Raw genomic sequence first — 25588 nt, forward strand, 5'->3', positions numbered from 1 at the left:
TAGGCTGGGACTGGAGCTCCCTCATCCCCTCAGTAAATCAAAGCCTATCACAGCTTGATTCCAAGCATTCCTAAATAAATGAGCCTTTCAGCTGATGTCAGTAGGATTTCTAGTCTCTTTCCCATTCCTCGGCATCCTTGCATCCCCAGAGAATATAATGAAGCACAGGAGACTGTAACAACCAGAGCTTGGAGATTATGTAGCATCCAGGCACAGCCTTGAGGAGTCATGTTTGCTGACATTAAGTCGACTACAGCTTTACGGTCATTTTACACATGACAGCATGTCAGCTGTGTAAACCTCTCTGGAAGAGCAGATTGCCTATGACTAGCTGCTGTGAAATTGAAATGATTTGTCTGTGTCTACGTGGACTGAAAATCATGGCTATTATTTGCTAGTCATTGCAATTTCTCAAGCTTCTTTCCTAATTCAGTGTAATTTTGTAATGGAGACAAGACATTAAGGGGGTTCATGATGCAGGTATGTGCCAGACCCCACTTCATCAGTGCCTCCCATCAGGTTTAATGGGCTTCACCTTGAAAGCACTAGATCATATTGTATTTTCCTAACTTCAGTAGAATTTATTCTAAGGGAAATCTGTGCCATTGCAGAGGGAAGTATTACTCAAGGTCACTTAGGGTAACAGAAGTGAGCTCTAACTGACGTGATTTCTGTGAATAACCTGTGAATTAGGGTACCATTTAATGTAACTGGTGTAGAGTTTGAGCCTGTGGATTCCTGTGTTTTTCGTGTAACTGTATAGGTAATGATGGATGTGCTAGTTTGCGCCTTGAACCAAAGCAATTTCATAAATAATGATTACTCCTATTCTAATTTTTCAGACTTAACAATGCTATATAAAGTTTGTGGTGTACTTAAACAACAGAGCAATACTTTGAGTATGGTTTTTGAACATAATTCTGTACAAGTCAGCTATATTTTGCTTTGAATTAGCATATAAAAATTGAAAATGTTTTGACCTATTCTTTTTGATTAAAAGCTACAGAGTTCTTATATGTTCCATAACCTGACCACTCTGTGTGTCACAAGGAAGATAGGAATGCTTTATTTTAAGTTTTTATGGTATTCTATTTCACGTGACTTGAAGTACAATAAAGATTGGGATAAACAGACTTTATACAACACCACAACCTAGTACAGAACATTTTATAAGAGAAAAGGAATAGAGACTCCCACTGAAAAGCTGCTGGTGTCAAATAATCCTTTATTCTGCTGTTGTTGACTTGCCCCTGTCTAAATGACAGCAGCTTAGCTACCAACAGGAAACAATATTCCAACAAAAGCTTGTGAAATGCTGTATAATTCTTGTCACATCAAAAGCCTATGTGGAACTGTGTGCTTTTGGCTTTAGTGTTCTTGTTTTCTTACACATACAGAAACAATAAATGAGGAAATATTTATGCTTATCAAGAAAGAAGGCTACTTTTTATAAACATCCTTCCCCAGCGCATCAATAGATCTTAAACTGCATGTCTGAAGTTTGGGTGAACTTCAGGGTTGATGTCATATATTGTGCTCAAAAGCTTTTTCATCATGCTCTCCATGTTCTTGTGGTAGCTGCTAGTGAGGTTTCGGATGGTTTCTGTTGTTTGCTCTTCTATTTTAGCAGAGAGGTTACCTTGGGAGCCCATTACCTGAAAAGCAGAAGTCCTCTGAGCAAAATAAAGGGTTATATATGACTACGTTTACTGTACTTTTCTTCTTCATCTAGAATAAACATAATGCAAACGTGTCACAGTGCTTCCTAACTGGTAGGGTATGATCTAGGTTGAACTATACGCATAAAACCAGGGTTAAAGGGAACTCTTTCATATGCTATTAGCAATGGGAATCTCCCCATGCAATGAAAGTTTCCCAGCTCACTGTGGGAACAACATTGTACATGTTTTGTCTTTTATATCACTCCTTTTAATTTGTTTTCTATTTTAATGACTAGTCAACTAAGTTCTATCACCAGTGTTCTTCATTTGGCCTCCCTGAGAATGAGTGTGAGCGCGGCTAAGAAGAAAAACATGGGAAAGCCTTCCTGACAATGCATAATTATAGTTTCAGAGTACTTGAAATGTCTTAAACAGCTAGTGATGTATAACCCTCAACAGGCCTCAGACAAGGTCTTCTAATGTTACATTTTCTTCTCTGGCAAAATACCCGACAGCTTCTGGCACAGTTAATATCAGGACAGTCGCTTAGAATTTAATTGACTCTAGACTCGCTGAACATTTTAGCAAGGTTATGTTATAAACAGATGCACACGTTCCAAATCTGTGACTTTGTTCCCTCCTCCCCCACTTCCCCAGCATCCCTTGAATTCTTCCCTTATGGAAAAGTCCTTCAGATACCGGCAGAGAAATTGGTTTCCAGCTAAAGAATTCCACAGGGGAAAGCAGAAGACATTTCTGCACACTGACAGAGTAGGAAAGGAATAAGTAACATATTCTTCTTGTTCCTGCCATGGTTCTCTGGGGTGGACTAGCAACTGTGAAGCTAACCTGTGATGTTAGTGGGATACCTAGAGGATGACCAGAGACAAGGGAGGAGTCGTTAGCTTTATTTCCCATGTGATTTCAGCCCAACTTAGTCCTTAAAAGAAAGAAAAGCAGCTGAATTAAGATCTTCTGCACAAATCACCTTTGCAAGTCTGTTTATCAGTACCTGGCAATGTAATAAGACATTTGTCCATAATCCAGATGTTAAAACACTTTCTGATTTGGAAGAAATATAGGACATAGACATAATTGTAAATATCAGGAAAAGATTACAGTTTTCTATAGTAACTATTTTTAGCTGACATTTCATTTTAGCTTTTAGACAAGTTGTAAAGGTCTCATGTGGGAAAGATTGTACAGCTTAGACCAGATTTATGAAGCTGATTTTTTCCACTGGGGAAAATAACTTTCTAGAGATCCTGGATGGTTGCATGTTATCCAGCTACTAAATACTTCTGAAAAACCTCAAGAAAAGTATTATAATTTTAAGAAGAGCCTCTGTAGACTGGGAACCTGCTCTCTCAGTTCATGCTAATACTATAACTTGAGATAGTAGATTCTTACTATTCTACCTATTTTTCCCCCCCTTTTCTGCTTCTGAATTTGAAGACTTTTCCTTGTCAGAATGCAGACAATGTTCTGCTTAGTCTATGATTTCCGCTGACCTTGAAGGTCTGTCCCTTATTTTGCCCATACTGATTTTATGCTAGTGTCATTCCATAGTCGCTAAAATGTTACATTACCTTGGAAGCCATAAAATTCAGAACTAGGCTGCACATTTCCAGAGTTTGGTGATCTCAGACCCTGGGTACAAGCACCATGAACACTAGAAAAATTGGCCTGAGATCAGGGCTTACATTTTGTATATTTTGAAAAAAGAGACTGCGTATTGTCACTCTAACCTCAAATTAATCGTTATTTTCTGTTGCTGCTGTTCTTCATTCTGGACTGATGCGGAACATCTCATGGTATAAGAAAATTTACCCCAGTTTGGATACAGCAACACAGAGTAAGAGGAAGAATAATATTAAATGACACTGTGACAAAGAATTAAAAACACTTGCATCCAAACACCTGAGCCAGTAAACTGAACTGGGCATCAGACTTCCCTCTCAACTGGCTTAGCTGGAACTCCTAACTGCCTTCCAGGCACAGGTTAATAATGATGACATTTGTCTGGGTAGATAAATGTTCGACATAATGGGGTCAGGGAACGTGAAGGAGGACTGCAATGATCTTGTACAACATGCTGTCATTTGAGGAGCAATATGTGCTCTGTCCTGCTTGTGTGAAACGTTCAGTCGACAAACACTGGCCTTTCCCTGCAGCTTTCATTTTGTTTGTGATGAAAAATTTGAGCTCACACCAAAGTGTCGTTTTTTCTTTTCTGCTATTTCAGATGTAAAACAAGAAGTCTGGCTTGACTGAAAAGTTGAAAAATTTTTAGAGGTGTTTTTACTTTATTTTAGTGTCAGTAAACATCTGAAATTGTACTTGTGAGACAATTCCATGGCCTGGCTGTGTGACAGTCTGTCTGGAGGCTGGCAGTGTATGTTAGAGACTTTGTGTGTATATCTGTTCCTAAGGCTTGTGATCTCTGCTGGAAAATGTTTTATGTGAAGTGTGACTGAAATGACAGGTTTGTAAAGCAGTTTTTATTTGACCTTTTTGGCTTTTTTTTTTTTTTTCTTTGTGGCTGCTTTTGCACATGTAGTTTTCTTGCCTTTGCACAAAACAATTGGGGAAAAACAAGAACAAAAACATAAGAGGAAGGTCACCAAGTAAAAAGAGAATGGTTTGTGAACCTTCATGAAAATACTAGAGAAAACTGCAAGGTGGCAATAAATATGTAAAATGTGCTATATTTCAGATTTGAAAATATCAGCCAGAGCACTTTTACTATGAAAATGTAGTGAAAAACTCCAAAGTTTTGGTGATTTCGGTTCACCAAAGATGCTGTCTTGTATGCAAAGTCAGCTGAAGTGGAACAGAAATAGAAAGGTTTTAAATCTTTGCTTTTATTGCAACATCCACCTGACTGAAACCTCCAGTTTCAAGACAGGAATGACGTCTGTCTGGAGGTAAAGAAAGAGGACTCAAAGGTATTTTTCTTTAAGGGAGAGATGTCTTCAAAGCACAAGCAAGTATAGAATCTGGACAATTTTAGTGGTGAAAGTTCACAATACCTTCCACAAATGCATTCGAAGCCTATGAAGTCAAAATGAGGCATATGCACATCATAGGTGATATCTCTGTGTTTAATGGGTATGACCACATCGGTTTGCAGAAATCGCCATGTAACGCTGTGTGAAGCAATTCGTTTTACCATTGAGCAGATTGACACTACAAAAGAACATATGCAGGTTTCTTACTTACATTTGTTTGCTTGTTCCTAAATTCCTTCTCCCTCTGTAACCGGTAGTGATCTATCTCTGCTATGGCTTCTTCTTTGGCCTGTCTCAGCCTCTTTCCCTTTCCTGATGGGGGAAGAAATGGGGATTTACTTCACACTTGTCACTGTATCCCAAAAAATGAATCTCTCTAAATCAGTGGTATTTTACATGGCATAGTAAAATGGTCAAAGCTTCGAGTAAAGTCAACAGCAGCTTTATTTGCACAAGAATGGTTAGAAGAGCCAAAGTGATTTAGGTAGGGTACTTCATTGAAAGCCAGCCACACAAGTACCCATCTTCTGAGACCGACACCCTGTGGTGGGAGAGCACACATCAAATGAAAATCTTGTTGGTTTGCTAACAATATAAGTCTTTTTGCAACTACACATGTTCTCTCATAGCACAAATGCCTTTTTTTTAAATCACAGCTTGGTGTTTAAATAAATATCTATCTTTCCTTCATCAGCAATAGTAGCAGCCAGATAACAGATTTTAGTTGTCACTGATGGGAAAAGACGTTATTCTGTAAGATTTGCTGTATGGATTGGTTGCCAGCATCCCTTCATCCCACACCAACTGGATTCTGCTTAGAGCTGGCAGATTTCCAAAGTACTGCAAGATACATCTTAACCACTACCAAATAGTTGCAACCTTCAGGCTTTGTCCTCTTCTCCCCCACCCTTTCCCCCCAACATTTGTTACATGCAGAGGTGAGTGTTTAAGAGGAAAAGGAGGTCAATGGTGTCCCCTCCAATGCATAGAAAATATGAAAGTGATTAAAAAGTCTTTTTTTTCTTTTTTCTTTTTTTTTTTTTTGTTTTGTTTTCTTTTTCAACAGGAGAGTGATCGGTGAGGTGACATTTTAGGCTGTAGTGGAAACTAGAACCTTCCTCCTGAACAGGCTTGTTTACATACTTAATTTTGTTCACTGTGAATAGTCACTTTGTCTTTGGTAAAGTGCTGAGGGTTTTTCAAATCAAGCCCATGTCACTAATTGCAGGGCTGGGCATAAGGTAGTTCCTGGGTCTAGCAAGGATATTATGTAAAGGGTAGGAGTAAAAGGTTTTATGGGAATGTGATACTTAAGTTTTTACATGAAGCAAGTGTTGGACAGGCCATAACCACCCCACAATGATGCATCTCCACCTGTTTTATATAAAGCTGGTAAAGTTGCATGGATCTCCACAGGACCCTACTATGCTACTTTGTGAGGAAAAAGTCATCTTCTAACTGATGGGGCTGTAAACCTCTTGCATTGAGAGCTGATATGTTTGAGATACCTGGGCTGATGCTGATTTTGGGGGTCTCTCTGCTGTACAACCAGAACTTTAGGAGGGGGAGGGGATAAGCTTACTCCCTTTTCTTAACAGGAGAAATATCTTCGATGGCTGAAAAAGCTATTGCTTAGTTGCTTTAACTAAGATATAACAAGGATGAGAGAATGGAGGCTAGGCAACTGAAAAAGGCATCTTGTTCTGATGGGTGAAACATCCATTTATTTATTTACCTATTGTAACCACCTACGTAATATCGCTGAACAGTATGAATGCTTTTTTAAGTTTGGTGTGATTTTTTTTTAAAAAACCTTTCAATTCAAGCATGAAAATTCAAAATAGTACGTTTTCTGAAATCCTAAGGAGCATTCTCCAACTAGGCTAGAAAGATAAATGTTTCTGATTTATTTTCTCCAGGCTGCTACATTGGATCGGTTACACCTGTGCTGGGCTTCTGAAGCCTTACCAGGTGTGGCATATAGCAGTCTGCTTTCACTGAGCAAGGCACAATGAGGAAGCTGAATCTTGGGAGGAAGGCTGTTGTTTTGGATACATCTGAGATTCAACAAAAGTCTGGGTAAAATGCCTGATCCAGCAGTAAATTATTTGCCCAGTTGATGGCTCCTTCTGAAGTCATTATCTGCACATGGGTGAGTACAAGCAGAGAGGTGCCTGAAATGTGGATTTCCGTTTAAAGTCTTGTTTCCTAGGCTGTTTGATTTTGTGGATGTGTTTATTGTGGGGCCTGGGCTGCATGACTGTATAAAGGCTTTTTACAGGAAGGAGCAACCTGGTGAGGAACTAGATAGCTTTAGTGATGGTTCATCAGTGCAGTGCTCTCTTGTGTAGTTAATTATATTTCTCAGAGTCCTTCTGCCACAGAGGCACTGGTCTTATGTATAAAGGGGCAGAGAAGCAGTTTAAAACGTAGCATGTACTTTCCAAGAGTTTGTATTTGTTTGATAAGGGCTATTTCCCTCATCTTCTGCCACTCATGGTATGAAGTCTTGGGACCAGTAGGCATGAACTGACAGGTTTCTGTAAAAACCTGACATCAGTCTGGACAACAACATTTGGAAGCAGGTTTAGGTCTGTATTTTGAAGATTCCCTTATTGTCCTCTGCAAATTTCAAGCTGATCAGCCTTTTATAGAGTTTCCTCTAGGAGCTGTGCTGGGGGTGATTCTCTGGAGCTGGAAGTTGGGGGGGACTGACTATGATGAAGCTCTGCCAATTTCACCAGCTGAGGAACAGGATCTCTATAGCAAATTAAATTATTTCAAAATCAGTGGGATTTTAATTTCAAAATCCATCTGGGGGGCCATCTGTAGTAAATATGTTGCATATTTGGCCACCGGATAGATAAATAAATTCATTTAAAATGCACAAAATGGAAAGAGATTAACTGTGAAACAACAGTTCATTTGCCTCTGACAATGTAGCTAGTGAACCAAAAAGCATATATATACATACATGTCAGCTCTTGACAGTGCACTGGAGTAAGCACAATACATAGGGTGTCACTGTAGGGTGGCAGCCATTTCATTTTTCCACGGTGCCTTTAGGATTGGCACAGCAGGAACCTGCTGCTTCCTATTTAATTAAGTGGAAAAGCTGTGAGTAAATTACTGCTAGTTCAACAACGTTGTGGACAGAATCGGCAACTGCCGACATATGCGATAGTACATATGCTGCACCTGATTAAGTTAAGCAGAAACTAGAGCTTAACCTGCTGTTTCACTAGAGACAAACCAAAATTAATTAATCAGTCTGTTATTAACCACTTGTCTGCTACCTTAGTTGTGCAATACAGGATTGCCTTTTCAAAGCCTTAACTGATCTTCTGGATGGGATTCTCTGCAAAGCACAGCCAAGCTGAAATCAAACCTTACACACTGAAGGAAATTCAAGACCATTGAAATTCAGCCAAGATCATGCAAAAAGAGGGCAAGAAATACAGGAGGATGGGTGAACTAACCTGTCCCTATGGCATTTCCTCTAGGATCATAAAGGTGAGGTACAGAAAGCTCCAAGTTTGAGTAGACATTTGCCCCAGAGGGCATACTGTGGGGGCCAGGTTTGCTGCTGCTCCTTTGTTCCTCCTTCCCATCCCTGAAGATGGGGAACAGCAAAGCAGCTGTGCTATGCCTGGTTTCCTTGCCCACGGTTATGGTAGTTGACAGCCTATAAATTTCTAGGCATCATGTCAAATTGTCCAAATCTTAACCAACTGTCGGTAACCAGTCAGCCTTGTATTAGCTTTTCTTACCTAACCTGGGAAGGTGTTATTAGCATGGAGAAAGGTTGTATTCTTCTTTCTAGGTATTTCTGTGATGGTTACTGAAATACCTAGATCTGGTTAGATCCAAAAGAACTGGCGAGGTTTTTCAGGTTGTGGAAGGTTTTTTAGATCTTGCAAGAAGATGACACTAAAAAGCAAAAATATTGCATTCTGATTTGCACAAACACTAAGTTATCTTATTTTCCAGAAACTGCCATGCTAAAATTGGCTTTCTGTTTTCAAATATATCATCTACACTTCTAGGTGAGTTTCTGCATAGAAATCATGTCATATGAAGAAGTTGCGAAAAATTAATCATATTTTGTTTGAACAGGACCGCTTCTCTTCAAGAGTGTTAAATTTTCTGCAAAATGGGATTTAGGGATGCTCATTTTGAGAAGACTATTTTGCACTTTTAATAAAATACAATAGAAGCAGCTGATCAGTATGTATAGCTTTTTTTTCAGTAGATAAAAGATGTCCTGGATATTATCCAAGAGACAGCCATAGATATAATTCTGTTTACAGTATCTTATTTTGATTAACATTTGTTTTTAGTCTGATTTCCTGAATCTTTCATGTGAGTTTTTATTTTATTAGGCACTAGAAACTCAAGCCAAGATACAAAAATCTATAGGAAAACAAGTTTCGCTAAACCCAGTGTTCATGACACGTTTATTTCCCTTGTTTTACCCAAAAGGATTTTCAGGAATTGATGTCTTGGCTCTGACAATGCTGTTATTTCTGGGATCCAAATTATGCTTAAAGCAAAAATGATAGATAAAACAGTGCTGCATATAAAAGGCCAAAAGATTGCAGACTATTTTGGGTTGTGTTTAACCAATTTAATAGTTTCAGCCTTGCATGTGTGCATTTACCAACAAACTATTAATAATTTGTCAGGTGTAAATGACATCAGCCAATGATACAGGAAAGAGATGGCAAGCCAGGATAAAGGGTACTGAGCAAGAAGTATGAAAAAGCCTGTACAGAGGAGCCTTAGTGCTATGTTTTTGCTTTGCTTCATGTCGATAAATAGAATTTTATTTATTTGCTATTTTTTTCAGTTTTCCAAAGTAGATTTTGCATTACAAACAGCTGCACATATGTCAGCGTAAACTAGGCCCATTTTCTGTTTATATACAACATTATGTGTGTTCACACTACATTTTGATCTGGTTATGTGAGTATCAACTGTAAACACTGAAGGGTTTGCATAAGGGTAGTTTTGCTAATCGCATTTCCTCAAAAATGTCTTTTCCTGGTTGCGTCCCATGAACGATCTGCCTTTCATTCTTCTCATATTACAATGTAAATAGAATAGTTGGATTAATTTGTGCAGTGGTGTTGTGCGGTGGCTGTTTGTGGTGACAGAGGAGGTCATAATGTACAGGCTAGCAGGAACAGGACTGCATTACCACTCGCTGGACGGGTTCATCGCTTTCACTTGCAGCCTGGATCTGCAGAGTGCCAGGCCCTGAGCAGAAGCTGCTGATCTGAACTGGTACCAGGCAGATCTGGACTGGTGTTCCCTGGGGTGAAGCAGCACGTCCTCGCCTTGTTTCTCCTAATTGTGTGTGCACAGGTTAACTGACTGCACTGGACATATTGGTTGTGTTTCATGTATTTCCTTTTATCTTAGTATGTCTCTGAGCATAGAAACTATGCAATCCTTTATGCTGACCTAACTGCAGAATCATTCTGGGGAAGAGACTGTTTGAGTTATTCTGACTTGGCATAATGGGATTTGGCATGAAAAGAATCCATTCTGTCCTTGTCCAACAGTATTTAAATTATGCTGGTCTAGTTACACACCTACGGTGGTACAGTGACATTGCTATGAAAAATATTGATATTAAGGATGTGGAAATATTTAAATTTTTATTTTGTAGCTTCACTGCAAACCTATTGTAATGTTGAATGGAATAATGATTTCCTGGGTATAACTGTTCTGCTAGATTAGCTATAATGCTTGGTTTAGCACAAAATCCAGGGTGGAGTAGTCCTTAGAAAAACCCAAATCAGAAACATTAAGGCATGACCTTGCTCATGTGATCCATGAGATCTAAAATTCAGAAGAGCTTTGCTCTTCACACCCTAATTGAAACTGTTGGTAGTATTTAGCAAGAACAAAAAGATCCATCAAAGTCTTTAGGCTGTAGATGAGTATGCTATGTCAGCAGTTATTTGAAGTTTTTTGCCCTTGATCTGCTATACCTGGGAACAAAATGTCTTAGAAATAGCTTGAGGTTTTTCTTGGGATTCCACAGAGCTGCTGAGGCTGGAAGGGGCCTCCAGGGTCCGCTCCAAGCCCCTACACAGGGCAGGCTTGTCAGGGGAAGCTTGGTCAGGGCCATATCCAGAGGGTTTTGAATGTCTCAGCATAGAGGCTCCACAGCCTCTCTGGGCAGCCTATTCCTGGGTTTGACCTCCCTCACAGTTACAGAGTTGTTTTCTTCTGTTTATAATTTATGCTGTCATCTCTTGCCCTTTCAATAGATACCACTAGAAAGAGTCTGGGCTCTGTCTTCCCTTTATAATTTTTATAAAGGATTAAAAATATTTGGCCTCAAAAGTAATAGAGAAGAAAGTCATACTGGTGAAATATTTTTACTCTAGATACTTTTACTGATAGCGAAGTTCTTAATAGCTGTTTTCCTGTAGCTCCTGAGTAACTCCTACCTCAACACTAACACAGGCACTAATGTAGGCAGTGGTTTAAGTCAAGTTTCTGATTCAGAGCTGTCTGGAAGATTCTTCCTCTATAAGAAGCCCTATGCTTATCACAAGCACTCTATGTGGGGCTGAGGCAGTGACAGGGGAGTATGCTTTTTGCAGAGTAGAGTAAATGTACCTGTAACCATGTCTGGATTCTGCAAGACACTTGTCTTCGGACATTACTTTTATGTTATAATGATGCTTTTAATTTTTTGAGTTTCTTAATTTATGAAACCTTTTTTTAACTGGCTGTTTTAGAAGAAAGCCAATCTGACTTTTCTGGTTCTAAAAACAAAACCAAACTAAATGAAAAGCCAAAAGTAAAGGGTAATCTACATCAAGCTAGAGGCCTGATTCTTCAGCCTATATTCAGACCAAACCCCCACTGGGGGCTGTACCTTTCCAGGTCATACACATTCTTGCTTCTTGCTCAGGGAACAGTGCATTTCCCCTGCTCTATGTGAGAAGGAAAGAACCCCATTCCCCTGAGAGCACCTTGTTTGGCTATATAAGGGTTGAATCACTTAATTATTCCCTGGTTTCAGGCAACCCCAAATGCCTTTTTTTTGAGCCTTCTCTTTTGTGAAGAGCGGAGATTCCCCCCACCCCAGCCATTGCTTCTGCAAGACACAGGCAATGCCTGGGTGCTCAGGGAAGGGATATTGCTCTCCTACTTATTTTCTGTGTGCTGTTGTACAAATTAACATGTTGCACTAATAGTTAATGAACACACAGTGGTGCTCATTTCTGTGTAGAAGGCATATAGGAACTACACAATTTTTTTTAGCTTCTATTTCTCCATGGAAAACAAAATACATTTCTTCATCACACTCTTGCAGCACATGACATCGTCTTCATGCATTTTAGTTGAGTCCTGCAGGACAACATTTTTTCTTATTGCAGGTTTCTAAATAGAGATAACTCCATGAAACAGTATTAATGTTTCTCTGCTAATGCAGGTCAGTGGCTAATGTGGTTGGTACCTACATTCAGGAGAATAAGGTCACAATATCTTTCATTAAGTCACTGAGAGATGAATGCAGAAAATGAAGGAAATAGATAATGGAAAAACTGCCAAGAGAACTATTTCTTTGAAATAATTCTAGCAGACACCTTCAATTTTATATTGATATTTTTACTTGCGTTTATATTTGACTAGAATAAAAATATGTTAATTTTTATTGGATATCTACACATGTTTTGGCCTGGGCATTTAGGCATTCAGCAAACAAGACATTTATTTTAAAGTGAACATTTAATCACTTTCTAATTGCTTGTGCCATATAATAAGACTTAAGGAATGACCTGTCACAGTACTGACAGATCTTGTGATTGGACTGTGACTTTCATTAATATCATTGTGCTGAAGTCTCCCTTTGTTCTCATATACATTTTTTGAAGCCTAGATGAGATTAGAAGGGAAGTTACTAGATTTTGTAAGTAAAGAGGAACACTGAAAAATTTATACAAGACCTATAAAGAAAAATAGAGAGCTTGGAGTCTGGTCCTCCAGAGGTGGCAGCCAGAGGCTTGTAGGCTTCTACTTTAAATAGCTAAGGAAGGGTCTAATGACATTATTGGCATTGAGATAAAGCAAGAATAAATCTAGTTGACAGGATGAATATAACAAAGAAAACCTTCTTTAATGTAATAAGGCATGTGTGTGTGCACACACACAGGCACACAGAATTTTAAGCAAGCTCTAAATGTTCAGGTTTGGTTAAATGCCTGGCTGCAGTCAAGGCACAGCACTAATGCAAGCAAGAACGAATAGGAGCAGTACAGCTGTGATGTATACGGATGAAGTAATGTTGTTTTTCTGTGAGCCACTGTAATTCTGAAGAGCTTACAGTAGAAAACTGCAGTAAAACCAGGCCAGCTACTCACTTTTCTTGGCTTCTTCCAGTTTGTCCTTGGCACGCTTTTCTGCCTGCAGAAGCTGTTGGATTCCCTGAGACTGGCTGGTCATGCTGATTGCTAGGCCAGTGCACTTCTGCAGGGACTGGAGCTCAGAGGGAGTTTTATACAGCTGCTAGGCTCTTCCTTGTGCTTTTTGTTCTGTCTGTTATTACAACAGCCTTCTAGATTGTGCTGAACGAGCCAGCTCTGCCTGGATTGCTGCTGGGCAAAAAGGCCTGCTAGTATAATCAGAAACACACAGCAGTGACGTTGAAAGGAATGTTCTTTACTCCTCAGGGTCACTGAAAAGCTGGTGTCCGATTAACACATTGGGAAAAGAAAAGAAGAGTGCTCCTAGTGGCTTGTAGTTTAACGGGTATTTTAAATTTTTTTTTAAAATCTCCTCTTGCTGAAGCAGAATATAGTTAAACTTGTCAGAGGAACTGAGAAAAAAATTGTTTCTTGGAATTTCCTTTTAATAAAACTTCCTCTGAATGTGAAGAATTAGATTCATTCAACAAGCAGTTTTGGTTGAACACAGTGAACTGCTTGTAGGCTTCTGTTTGGTGTTATTTCTTAACATTATTCATTAGAATTTTTTCACTTAAAAAAAAAATCTCCATTGGAAATGAATTCATCTGGGACTAAAGTTTAAAAAAAGCTTGCGGTGGTTGAGGTATGCTCTGTGTTTTAATCTGCCATGAGGGAGACGAGTGGGAGGCTGTGGGATTAGCTCTGAGATACAGACTCTGGGAAGGTAGGACTGGTGGTTTAGGCCTTACTTTCAAGTCCTGCTAACACACACAACAGTCAAACGAATGTGTGAGTGTGGCCGTAGGTGCACATCCCATTCCATGCGGTAGGTAGGGAAAAGTATCTTGTGAGCTACTGCATGAATGAGCAGCACATTCATATTTTGGATTGTATTAAAAAATCACAACAAATCCTACTGTCAAAGGTATTTCAGCCATTGCACAGGAAGGGGACTTGTCAAGATGCATAATTAAAATAGATTTTAAAAAAATACTTCCTAGAATGAGTAAAGTATATTTACTGCAAGTTCCTCTGACACAGTTGTGTCAGGACCAGAGATCACCTGATGTAAATGGGTTTTTCTGGCTGCAATTATGTATATGTGTGTATATATATGATTTCTGCATATATATTGTAAAATAAAACACACACATATATATATTAAAATTATTTGGTGCTTTCTGCTAATGGCCCTTTCTTTTCTGGGGCTTCCTAGGGCAGCTGTGTCATGCAACTTGCTTGCTACAAGGCTGTTACCTGGTCCTTATGAGGAAATGTGTATTGTTGTTATGAAGTTCCCCCCTTCCTGCCCCAAATAGCTGCAGGCTTGAGGGAAAATGGAGGGAGCAGCCTCTTGCTCTACTATTGTCTGCAGTTGTGCTCTGAATGGCAGTAGCGCTGAAACTTTGAAAAGGAAGTTGTTTTGTTTTCTGATATGTGATATTGCAGAGTCAGATTCCACCCAGGGTCCTGCTGGGGAAAAATGCCTGTTTTTTACAGTGTATTAGTCACCAAGTTTCTTCCTTCATCCAGAAACTGTGTGAGATGCCTCCTTATCTCCAGCGCTGAAATCAGAGATCTGCTCTAGCTGCAAGAGAGCAGACATGGCACTATTTTGAGAAGATTTTAATGCATAGCCTTGAGGTTTATTTTATTCGGACATATAAGAGGAAGTGGTGATCAGAAAATGTGGAAACTGTAGGGTTTGGAAGCCTGTTGTGCTACTGGGGCTTAGGTCCAAATGATCTGACTAGCAAAGAAAAGTAGAAGTAGAAAAAGAAAGTAAAAAATGAAGAGACTTGGTTTACTTGGGGCAGGAAACTTGGGCTCAGAACTTTAAAGCAGTAGTTACTTAAAAATTAAATAGGAAGCGGAAGTGTCAGTCTTGTCTGAGACATCAGAAGTATAATCCAGGCAAAGGGTCCTGTCAAGCAAATATCATTGCTACAAGAAATGTTACAAAACTGCTAGCAAACTAAACTGTTTCAGAGTTTCTGGACTTAGCTAAAAGCATCGGGGTCAGACCCTTTGATTTTTCAGAGCAGTTCTCAGTGCTGTAATTATCTTATGTGGGCCTCAGTAATGATCTGAATTGTGATATTTACAATCTGTTGATTTTAATTAATGTTTCATAGAAAATAGTTCTATATGATGAATTTTTATTGAAAAAATCCACCCCTGAACAGATTACAAAGCTCTTCCATTGTTAAAAAAGGTCCTGTATTTCCTAAGCAGATCATTTGAGCTGCGTTATCACAGTTCACATATTTCAATGTTTTTCTGAATACTCCCACCCCTCAGTTCATAATTTACCTTGTAGTTAGTTCATATACAGTGTGGTGGCATGCCATGCTGGCACTTCTCACGGCATCAGGCAGGTACTGGTATGCCTCTGTAGGAGACAAGATGATAATTTATTTTGGCTCGTGCTTATACACATTTTGTTAGACTCCACACAAAGTAGTGCCACTTAGAACTAATTTCAAAGCTTGCCTGATGATGACGGTGATGATCTCAGACTATGTTGACATGGCACCTCTGTATATCCCACTTCATAGATAATTCATTAAAATAAAGTAGGTTAAGCCACCAACTGACCAAACATTCTCCCACTTTATCATACAAGCTAGTGAGAAACTTCTCTGTGTTGTAGTCCCTGGCTTTCTTTCCAAGTGAGCTCCAGACTCATTTAATTAGAGAAGAGAAGCTGATGTGGTGATTGGTGATGGTGGGGCGGAGAGGTGTTACCAGAGGGACAGAGGACAGAGAGAAGTTTTGTTTTTAAAGACTCCTCCCTTTTTTTCTCAGCATTTCATCCAGCTATCTCAGACCCCAGAATTTCCCAAGCCTGTTCTTGTTATCCCCACCGCCAGAAAGGGAAAAACAGGCTCCGTTCTTCCGTTCTGGCATTCTTGCTGCCCCAGAGCAAAGCCTTGGAGCAAGGAAATGAAGAGTCTTACAGGGGGTGGGAGACCCTGCTGAGCTCCCTCTGCTCATCCACAGCTTAACCAGCAGAAACACTCTAAATCAGGCATTTCTAGTTTAGATGGAGGCTGTGCAACTGCTGTCTTGTCTTTGCAGCGGGAAGGTCACCCCAGGTAGTTCAAATTATTTTATTTGGAAAAAAAATCTGCTGCTATTACTCAGATTGAGCCTTACCTAGCATGAATATAACAACTTCTCAGTCTATCTACCACTGAGCAGTAAAGGCAGTGCTATGGCATCCTTTTATTGTGGTTTAAGTGTGCACAGGCTCTTCTGTATGTAGGAGGGCAGCAGGCAGAGTTTCCGTTAAAATGTGTTTAAGTTGAAGGTCTCCCATACCTTGTCTCTGTAGCTGTATTTCCCAAAGCACACAAATATTTTTAATCAGTTTTTTATTATAAAAAATATTCTTTCCAAATGAGCTGCTCAGTAGTGTGCTTTGTTCAGGCTACAGCTTCAAAGCAGCGACATTGATTCAATGATAAAGCATTAAAATCAGCAGCATGTCAGGCAGGGCAGCTGGTGCGGATGCTTTTGTATGTCAGTGTGTGCCTTCTGTTGCTCTAGAAAGGCCCCAGTAAGGAAAGCAGGGTGCACACCTGCATAGCTTCCTACATCACGATGGGGACTGCTTTTCTGATGAAAGTGGAGCACCTTCAAATGGAGTAAGATCTATCATGTTGAGAAAGAGTAGTCAGCTTAATGTCAAAAGGTCTTTGTGCATAAATTAAAATGTATGCAGTGAAAACCATGCCACATTTCTCAAAATCATGGCCTTTTCTCTCTGAATTCAGCAAACATGTTTGTTTACATTAAAAGAAAAATAGTATTGAGCTTTGTACTGAAGTTGTAATTATGTCTGCAAGCTAGGATTCTTGCTACAGTGGTTTCTGTCAGTGACTTGCTTGCTCTGTTGACATCAGTGCAGTTGACCCCTTCAGTCTGAATTTCACCCAGAGTCCTGAAAAATATGGGAAAAATAGGTAAGAAAAGATGAATAAATATTAAAATATTGCCAGAGGCAGGTTGCTGCCATACTGTCTGGGTGAGCTTATTGACTGCTGGCCAAGTCTGTCGACACAGCCCAGCTTCAGCTGGCATAGCAGTCTGCCTATCCTATATTAAACACCTACCTCTAAACCAACTCATATTTTTTCCTAAATTTGGCCTGCGTCTAGATATGAGTAATTATGTTTGCAGCTATAGTTGGCTTAGCATTCAGAGAAAGTCAGTGTGAGCGGTATATTTAGTTATTTCTTCTAAAAATCTCTTCAACCCCTAGGAGAAAAATTAAGAGGAAAAAAAAAAACCTATCTTTTTTTTTCCCTGCTACCCATGTGATAATTCAGGTAAAGTAAATAAAAAAAAAAAAAAAAAGAAAAAAAGGCAAAAAAGCACCATAGTCTCTAAAACTTCCAAGTTAATTTGTAACTTGACCATCAGTATGGTTGTGTTTATTTCCTGTTCTGAGTGTATGGTGTGTTCACCCCAGCCAGCAAGTCCCCCCGCCCAGCAGATTGCTCACCCCCCTGCAGTGGCATGGGGGAGAGGATCAAAAGACCAAAAGCAAGAAAACTTGTGGGATAAGATGAAAACAATTTAAAATGTCATCACCTCCCACAAGCAGACCAATGCCCAGTCAGTCTCCAAATAGTGGCTACTTTGGAAAGACCAAATCGCCAGTTTTATTGCTGAGCCTGGCATTATGTGGCATGCAATAGCCCTTTTGCCAGTCCAGATTGCTGTCCTGGCCGTGTCAGCTCCTAGCCTCTTGTCCACCCCAGCCTGCTCACTGAGTGGGGCAGAGTGAGGAACAGAGAAAGCCTTGACACCATGCAAGCGCTGTTCAGCAACACCTAAAACATTGGTGTGTTATCAACACAGTTTTAGTCACAAGCCCACAACATGCAGGCTGCGATGAAGCAATTAACTCCATCCCAGCCAAACCCAGCATACAATGCTTATTTCAAATGTTTCCTCTTTTTTTCTTTTCCCAGTACAGCTATTTGCTATCTTCTTTCCCACCCTTCTGCACAAAGAGCTGCCTCTTCCTTTATTACATCCTCTAAATGATTTTTATTATTGTTGCCTTCCCCAAAAGAAGTTTGCAGCCTCACCAGTGTATGTATGCAGGCAGGCAGGGAGGGGAGGGGAGGGGAAGTGGGGAGTCATGTAAGTATATTTTGAAATATGTAGGCTAACCAACAGCTTGTATCCGTGTCGCAGCTCAACATTCACGTGAAGAAAACCAAGTGTGGTATATCAGAAAATTTCAGTGCTGTCTCAAATTAGATTTACCAAGATCAACAAATATACCACATAGAAAATAGTTCAACTTTACAGCCTAGAGGAGCTGCACCTGTACTTATGTCCTGAAGCTTTGTGTATAGTTCAAGGTCATTTAACCAATTTGCTGACCTTTGACAAAATCTTAATTTTCTACTAGGTCATTTCATTGCTTTTCATTCCAGCTTTGAGCAACACCAGCTTAAACTGAAACTGAATAAAAGGAATAAGAAGAATTTGCTTTCTTCTAGTGAAATATTAATGCTACAAAAGGAAGGAGGAAAGATTTTTTTTTTTTTTTTTAAGTCATCAAAAAGCAAGTGATTATTTGGAGGGGTAAGACACAAAACCTGGAGTGGAAAAAGATGAATGCTGGAAATCTGTCCTTAAGACTAGAGTGGACATTGCCTTAGCTAAGCTACTCCCTGTAAAATTTCCTGACGTTATTTCTGAATCAATTATGAAAGTGATGGGAGTGTTTTTCTCCTTATTTTGTGAGACTGGCTTTTGAATTAGTGTTCCTAAAACAAGAAATGTGTACATGTACTTATGCTAGTACACGAGTACATACACAAATGTGTTTGGGCACTGATATTTAAAATGTCTATTTCTTCACTTCCCAGTGCCTTCTAGGATTTTTGGTTAAATTAAAAAAAAAAAAAAAAGAACTTACCCTCCCTTTGTAGAAGAAGTCAGAACATCAACTAATTTTGGCCTATTCACCACTTACCACTTTACATCATGTCTCTGGTATTTCTGTTCTTTGTTTCTCTCGCTCCTCATGTGGCTGTGAGAGTAGCAAGTCTTGCACATCAGGCAGTTCCTCATCTTAGAGGGGGAAGGACTTTTCTTGTCAAGCCTTTATGCAGTAAACACACTTTTTTTTCTTTTTTTTTTTAAGCCAGTCCATCGGTAACTCATAGAGTTTTGCTTTGCAAAAAATAATTCTGCTGATAACGATCTCTATATTTTATGTGACGCATATGTCCCTCTCATGGTCTTGGAAAAAAGGTCAAAATTCACCATTAGTTTTGTTTTCTTTCAAAGTCTTCACTTGCAAGTTATTTCAGAATTTAGCTAAACTAAGCACAATTATAGCATGTTAAATATCTCCTGACTTCTAGTGTCAGACTTCTTTAAAAGCTGGTTGTTTTATGCTGCTGCGTGCAGAGCATAAAAAATGCCAGCGTGTCTGTGTGCAGTACGCTTCATGTTTTCCTGCTGTGAGGAATTTTGCTGTTCTGTCCAGCAAGGAGTTGTATCTAAGGCCTTCCTTATATTTCCAGGGCTGCCACTGCAAAAATTGCATTAGGTTATTTTCTCTAAGCCAGCTCTGGTGAATATTTTGGGCAATGGCATGATGCATCATCTACCGGTCAGTGTTTCTAATCCAGTGCTATTGTTTTTAAAGCATTACTGTTTGCATATAGTGCTCTTTAAGATGCAAATACTATGGCAGAACTTGAAAACATGGAAATCGCGGTCAGAGAGTTAGAGCTAGCTAATGCTTACAGCTGACAGAAAAGCAGCACAATGCATGGGTGTGAGGCCTTGTACGTTGAAGGAAGCCATCGCTGGTGGATCCAAAGGCCACCATGTTGATTATCTGCTCTTGGTTAAATACAGGAGATGACCAGTCTCACTATAAAGCTTGGGGCCCAGCAGAGACCCCCCTTCTCCTTGCACTAATTGTGCCTCCTGCAGGTGTGTTGCTAGGCTGCCTGCTAGTCAGGCATCGAGCTGCCGGGCTAATGCGATGAGGAGGAAGATGAGAGGTGAGGGAGGAAGACGTGGAGTTATGGGCCTGGTTTGAGGTAGCAGGATTGGGATAGGAAGATGAAGCCGGTGGGAGCCAGCTGCAGAGAGGTTAGAGCCCTCATAACACCCTCTCAGAGGAAAGGTGAGACTCAGCTCTAAACTTTGCTTTTGGCTCAGTGTTGTTTGAGATTGTCCTTTGTGTGGGATGGAAAATGTCTGGAGTGGCGATCCAGACATAGGTCAAAGATGATGTGCATCATTGTCCTGGAAGTGTAATAGACTGAAAAGCTACATTTCTGACAGGAATTGCAGTCTTGATGGTGGATCTTGGAGCAGGGGCTGCCACGGAAGGGCTCCTTGTATGTCTCCCTCACAGCTCTTGTGTGGAGATGTTGGCTCTGTATTTCTGTGGTTATTGCACAGAGGTTTTAGGGGTCAGACTTTGCCTGGGAGATGCAAAGAACAAAGGAACAAAGTACTCAACAGTAGGAACATTTTGGAAGTCCCTTGTCTACCCACAGGGAGCGTTTTCTGGCCCTGTGGAGAGCCATGAGATTTCTGGTATCACGCAGCACTTTAAAGGGGAAGGGGAATGTCTGCCCACCGATCTGTGCTGCTCTGAAGTCACTACAAGAAGAAGGCAGATGACTTTTTTAAAAAAATTATTTATATTTTTAGTATAAAATTGAACTTCATTAACATGCAGTTAACGTTAACATGAAAAGTGTTCTCTAGTAAATATATGGTCAGACAGGAGCTGCTGGAAAGGACAATACAGACAAATTATTATCAATTTGGTTATTCTGAACAGCTGCCTAATTTATCTTTGAAATAAACTCCTGGAAAGATTTCTTTTTCTAGAGAAAGAATTGGAATTGGAATACTATGAAAGCATGAAAGTATTCTTGGTATTCCTCTCTGAGGATATTGTGAATATTTGCATTGCTCTTTTTTTGACACTATGGGTAACAGCAGAAGCAGCATGGATTAAACGTTCTCTGATAGAGCATAGCACAGGCTGTAATAGAAGTCTCTCAAAAGAAAAAATCATTGCTTTGAAAAACTTCAAAAGATACATTATAAAAAAGAAGCTTCGTGCTTATGGTAAGGTAACCCTTGATAAAAGGCTACACGATATTGGCTCTCAAAACCGTCTTGAAATTAAATTAAATCAATTGAAATTCTTTAGTAAAGGCCTAACAAGTAATAGCTTTTATTTTGTCAGTGCGCCCTACTGGGTCTTTCCTTCCTTCCTTCCTTCCTTCCTCCTCTTCATAGCAGAGGTGATTGTAGATACCTATCCTAGAACTCAGAATATTACAGCAGTTCAGCTGTCCATTTCACTTCTCCCCCTTTTCTAGGTAGGGGTGAACACCTTATGCCAAAGTACCGAGAATCTCAGAAATTATTCTTTTCCTACATCTTTCTGGCCACTCAACTCCTTGCCTTCAGAACAAAGATGGCTCTGGCTTTATGAAATAATCTGTGATAGTACAGAGAACAGCACCTGCATTTTGTATGTTCCAGCTCCCTCTCAGTGCTGGCTGCCCTGATGTTAAGGCAGGCTTCTGCACCCACCTGCACGTGTAGCACTGCCAGCCTATTTCGCTTGCTCCTACAGCTGTGTTTTTACTAATCCCACCTGGAGAGGAGAGGGATAGAAATGGTGATGAAAAGACAAGGCTTTCTTCTTGTGAGGTGGGAAGCACTCACCTGTGTGTATCAAATAACTGTACTGTGTTACAGTGTCAAACTTTTGGATGTTGTGCAAACTGACTTTAATAGCAGAAGGTTTCATAATGTGTATACTATGTCCTATATACTCCAGAAAAAAAAGGAATATGTGTTATTACACTGGGGACTGCTTTGAAGCATTACAGGTAGAACACTATCATTTTCCTGTAATTTCCCAGTATAAATTACCTTCTCTCATTGTAATATCTTCAATATCAGTGTTTTCTTCTGACCCTCTCAAATTTCTGTTTTTGCAGCTCTGCATTATGTGAAATGCTTGTTATTACAGCAGTGATAATACTCAAGAAATAACAAGGCTCTACAGCATAGAAAGTTGTGTCAAGAGGTATGTGAATTAAAGGGTGGGAGGGGACCTGGCGGTAAGAAGTTCAGAAACCTGACACTTTACAGTAACTTGACTTCCTCTATACAAATTTTTGCTGTTTTGAAGTTTGCAGATTAAAAATATAAAGGGATGACTTGGTTATGGGAACCTTCCCCCTCCCCAGACAGTATCTGATAGGCTTGTTACCAACAAACGAAAGGTTTGTGTGAAAATATACTCATGCTTGTGGCTAGATGTATGTTGTGCTGTTATGTGGCTCACAAATAACATCTGAACACGCTCCCTTGTCAAGGAATCTAAGTTTATTTTTGAAAACTGACCTGAAAAATAATTTTGCAAGGGGAACCATCAGAGTTCTCTGCAGGAACATGATTTGAGCATATTGAATCCTACCAACATTTGAGGGTGAAGATGCTTTAGTTTCTTGTCTACCAGCAGTTTGCTTGAGCTCTGAAGGACCGGGTTAGTCATGCAGCAAAGAGGCATCCTCAGTCCCCAGAGGCAAAAACTATGTGTGCTATGGCATGACAGGGACCTCTACCACACAGTCTATGTCTGTGTCCTGGCCTAGAGAAGATGCAGAGATGACCCTGTCCTTTTAATAGAATCATAGAATCATTAAGGTTGGAAAAGACCTCTAGGATCATCAAGTCTAACTGTCAGCCCAACACTACCATGTCTCCTAAACCATGACCTGAAGTGCCATATCTACACATTTTTTGAGTACCTCCAGGGATGGTGACTCCACCACCTCTCTGGGCGGCCTGTTCTAATGCCTGACCACTCTTTCAGTGAAGAAATTTTTCCTAATATCCAAACTAAACCTCACCTGATGCAGCTTTAGGCCATTTCCTCTTGTTCTATCACTTGCTACTTCGGAGAAGAGACCAACATCCACCTTGCTACAACCTCCTTTCAGGTAGTTGTAGAAAGCGATAAGGTCTCCCCTCAGCCGCCTCTTCTCCAGGCTAAAAAACCCCAGTTCCTTCAGCTGCTCCTCATAAGACCTGCTCTCCAGACCCTTCACCAGCTTTGTCGCCCTTCTAAGGACATGCTCCAGCAACTCGATGTCCTTCTTGTAGTGAGGGGCCCAAAACTGAACACAGTATTCAAGGTGTGGCCTCACCAGTGCTAAGTACAGGGGCACGATCACTCCCCTACTCCTGCTGGCCACACTATTCATGATACAAGCCAGGATGCCATTGGCCTTCTTGGCTGCCTGGGCACACTGCTGGCTCATGTTCAGCTGGCTGTCAACCAACACCCCCAGGTCCTTTTCTGCCAGGCAGCTCTCCAGCCACTCTTCCCCAAGCCTGTAGCATTGCATGGGGTTGTTGTGACCAAAGTGCAGGACCCAGCACTTGGCCTTATTAAATCTCATACAGTTTACCTCAGCCCATCAATCCAGCCTGTCCAGGTCCCTCTGCAGACCCTCCCTACCCTCAAGCAGATCAACACTCCTGCCCAACTTGGTGTTGTCTGCAAATTTACTGAGGGTTCACTCAATCCCCTCATCCAGATAATTGATAAAGTTATTAAACAAGACTGGTCCCAGTTTTCTGGACTGCATGATGTTTTTCATGTTGTCTAACAGCTGCAAGGAGTGCACCCAGTTACTTTAATGAGTCAAGTTTTATTTCTAGCATTTATTCAAGGGATGTAAAGTGGAAAAACTGCTGAATACATTTAGTTTCTAAATGCTTCCTGGAGCTAGCATTCTCTAGCTTGCACTAATATCCATGTGGGAAAATAGAGAGGCCTGACAGGCTGTACTTTTTCCTGTGAAGTCCCTAATAGCTCAGTTAAATGTTTTCAGGCCTATTGTTTTTGGTAGTGTTACTAAATCACGGCCTCTGCACAGAAACCTTAAAGTGGCAGACTTCAAAATTTGAGCAAAGGAAAGTCTAAGTATTGGGAAATGGCCGGAAGATCTCATTGCATTTGCTGTAGTGATTACACAGACTCTTAATGCTCAGAGTTTTAGTAGATGGTGAGTGGCAGTAGGGCCTGTGTTTGGAGGAGACCCTCACATTAAAATGGGGAGTGGAATAAATGAAAACCTTTGCTTCACTTGAAATCATAAAGTAAAAAATTTCTTCTTTGTAGACCCCTCATTCCAGAGGTGGGATTTTTTTTTCTTGCTGTTTGTTTTCTAATGAAATGCCATAAAATTGGAAAGAATTTCCAGCAGTTTCAGTATGGAGTATGCCTAGATCTCTATCAGTGATTGGTGCTAACTTTAAAGATCATGTTACCTATCTTTCCCTCTACCTACAATTTGATTATTGTATTGGGCTGTTATCTTAAGTCATATGCCAGGACTAAGAGATTAGTTTTGAAAGCCTTTTTCCTACTGCATAGTTTGTGGTATCTTGAAGTTCCTCTGCTGGCTTTATGTTATCATCCGTGGTATCATTATTAATAAATAATGGTATCAGAAATATATACATATATTTTTGGAAACAAAAAAATACTGGAAATATTTTTAACTCCAAAACAGCATCTCAAATAGGCAGGAAATATCTATATTTATCCAAAAATCAAAAGAAAAAATTGAAGTTTAAGGCAAAAAAATGAAAAGCATAGTATTAATTATGGAGGACTGGCTTTTCAGGAAAAAAAAAAAAAAAGAAATTTAAGGTGCCCCAAACAAACCTCATGCATGATTCTAAAAACTGCTTTTGGTTATAGCTCTGTATGCAAATCTAGAAACTCTAGATATTAAAAGAAAGCTGGATTCAGTTACTGATTCATTATCATCCTCAGAATTCACCATCCAAGTGTCTACAAGAAGTAATGTGACTTCAGAGTCCTAGCATTTCAGAGCTAACTCATTAATTATGCAGAGAATAATCATGAGATACTTAAGTCTGTAATATTCTTTGTCTGCAACTACAGAACCTTGATTTTTTCACAGCACTTGTATGCCGGGCATGGTGTATAGAAAAATGGATTCTTAAATTTTTGCTCTTCAAGTATGCAACATGATTTTAAACAGTATGAAGTATTCAGCTAGTGCAATAAATTCAGTGGGAACAGGTTGATGGTTAGTAATATTTTTGAATTATTTAAGATAGTTTTTAAAATGAATCAAATTTTTAATTAGGTAGAAATTCCTAGTTACTAAAGGAGGTGAATGGGAATGAATGCAGATATTGGGTATCCGTCTCTTAGTTTTTAGGTGTTCTTGCCACACTGGAAAGCACTGCCGGACTAAAATATCTTATTGTGTGTAGGCTGAATAATACTACTGTGTCTACAGTAGTGGGAAGAGATTCCCTTGATGAAATCTAGAGAGCTGCTGTACAAAAACACCAGACACTTGTTCTACCATGTTTTTCAGTCCTTACTGGTGGTTATGGATCAGGGAAAAAT

At 39.9% G+C, this 25588-nt stretch overlaps 1 protein-coding gene across 1 annotated transcript; it reads right to left on the reverse strand.

Moving 5' to 3' along the window:
• Positions 1-1064: 1064 nt before the first annotated feature.
• Positions 1065-13376, reverse strand: ATP6V1G3 (ATPase H+ transporting V1 subunit G3). The gene is made up of 3 exons (XM_064455739.1): positions 13060-13376; positions 4884-4984; positions 1065-1655 (listed from the first exon to the last, which is right to left on the reverse strand). The coding sequence occupies exons 1-3, from the start codon at positions 13139-13141 to the stop codon at positions 1482-1484; spliced, it is 357 nt and encodes a 118-aa protein (XP_064311809.1). The 5' UTR covers positions 13142-13376; the 3' UTR covers positions 1065-1481.
• Positions 13377-25588: the final 12212 nt, after the last annotated feature.

This window comes from Phalacrocorax carbo, chromosome 6, assembly GCF_963921805.1.
Source record: "Phalacrocorax carbo chromosome 6, bPhaCar2.1, whole genome shotgun sequence".
Classification (NCBI taxonomy): Eukaryota; Metazoa; Chordata; class Aves; order Suliformes; family Phalacrocoracidae; genus Phalacrocorax; species Phalacrocorax carbo.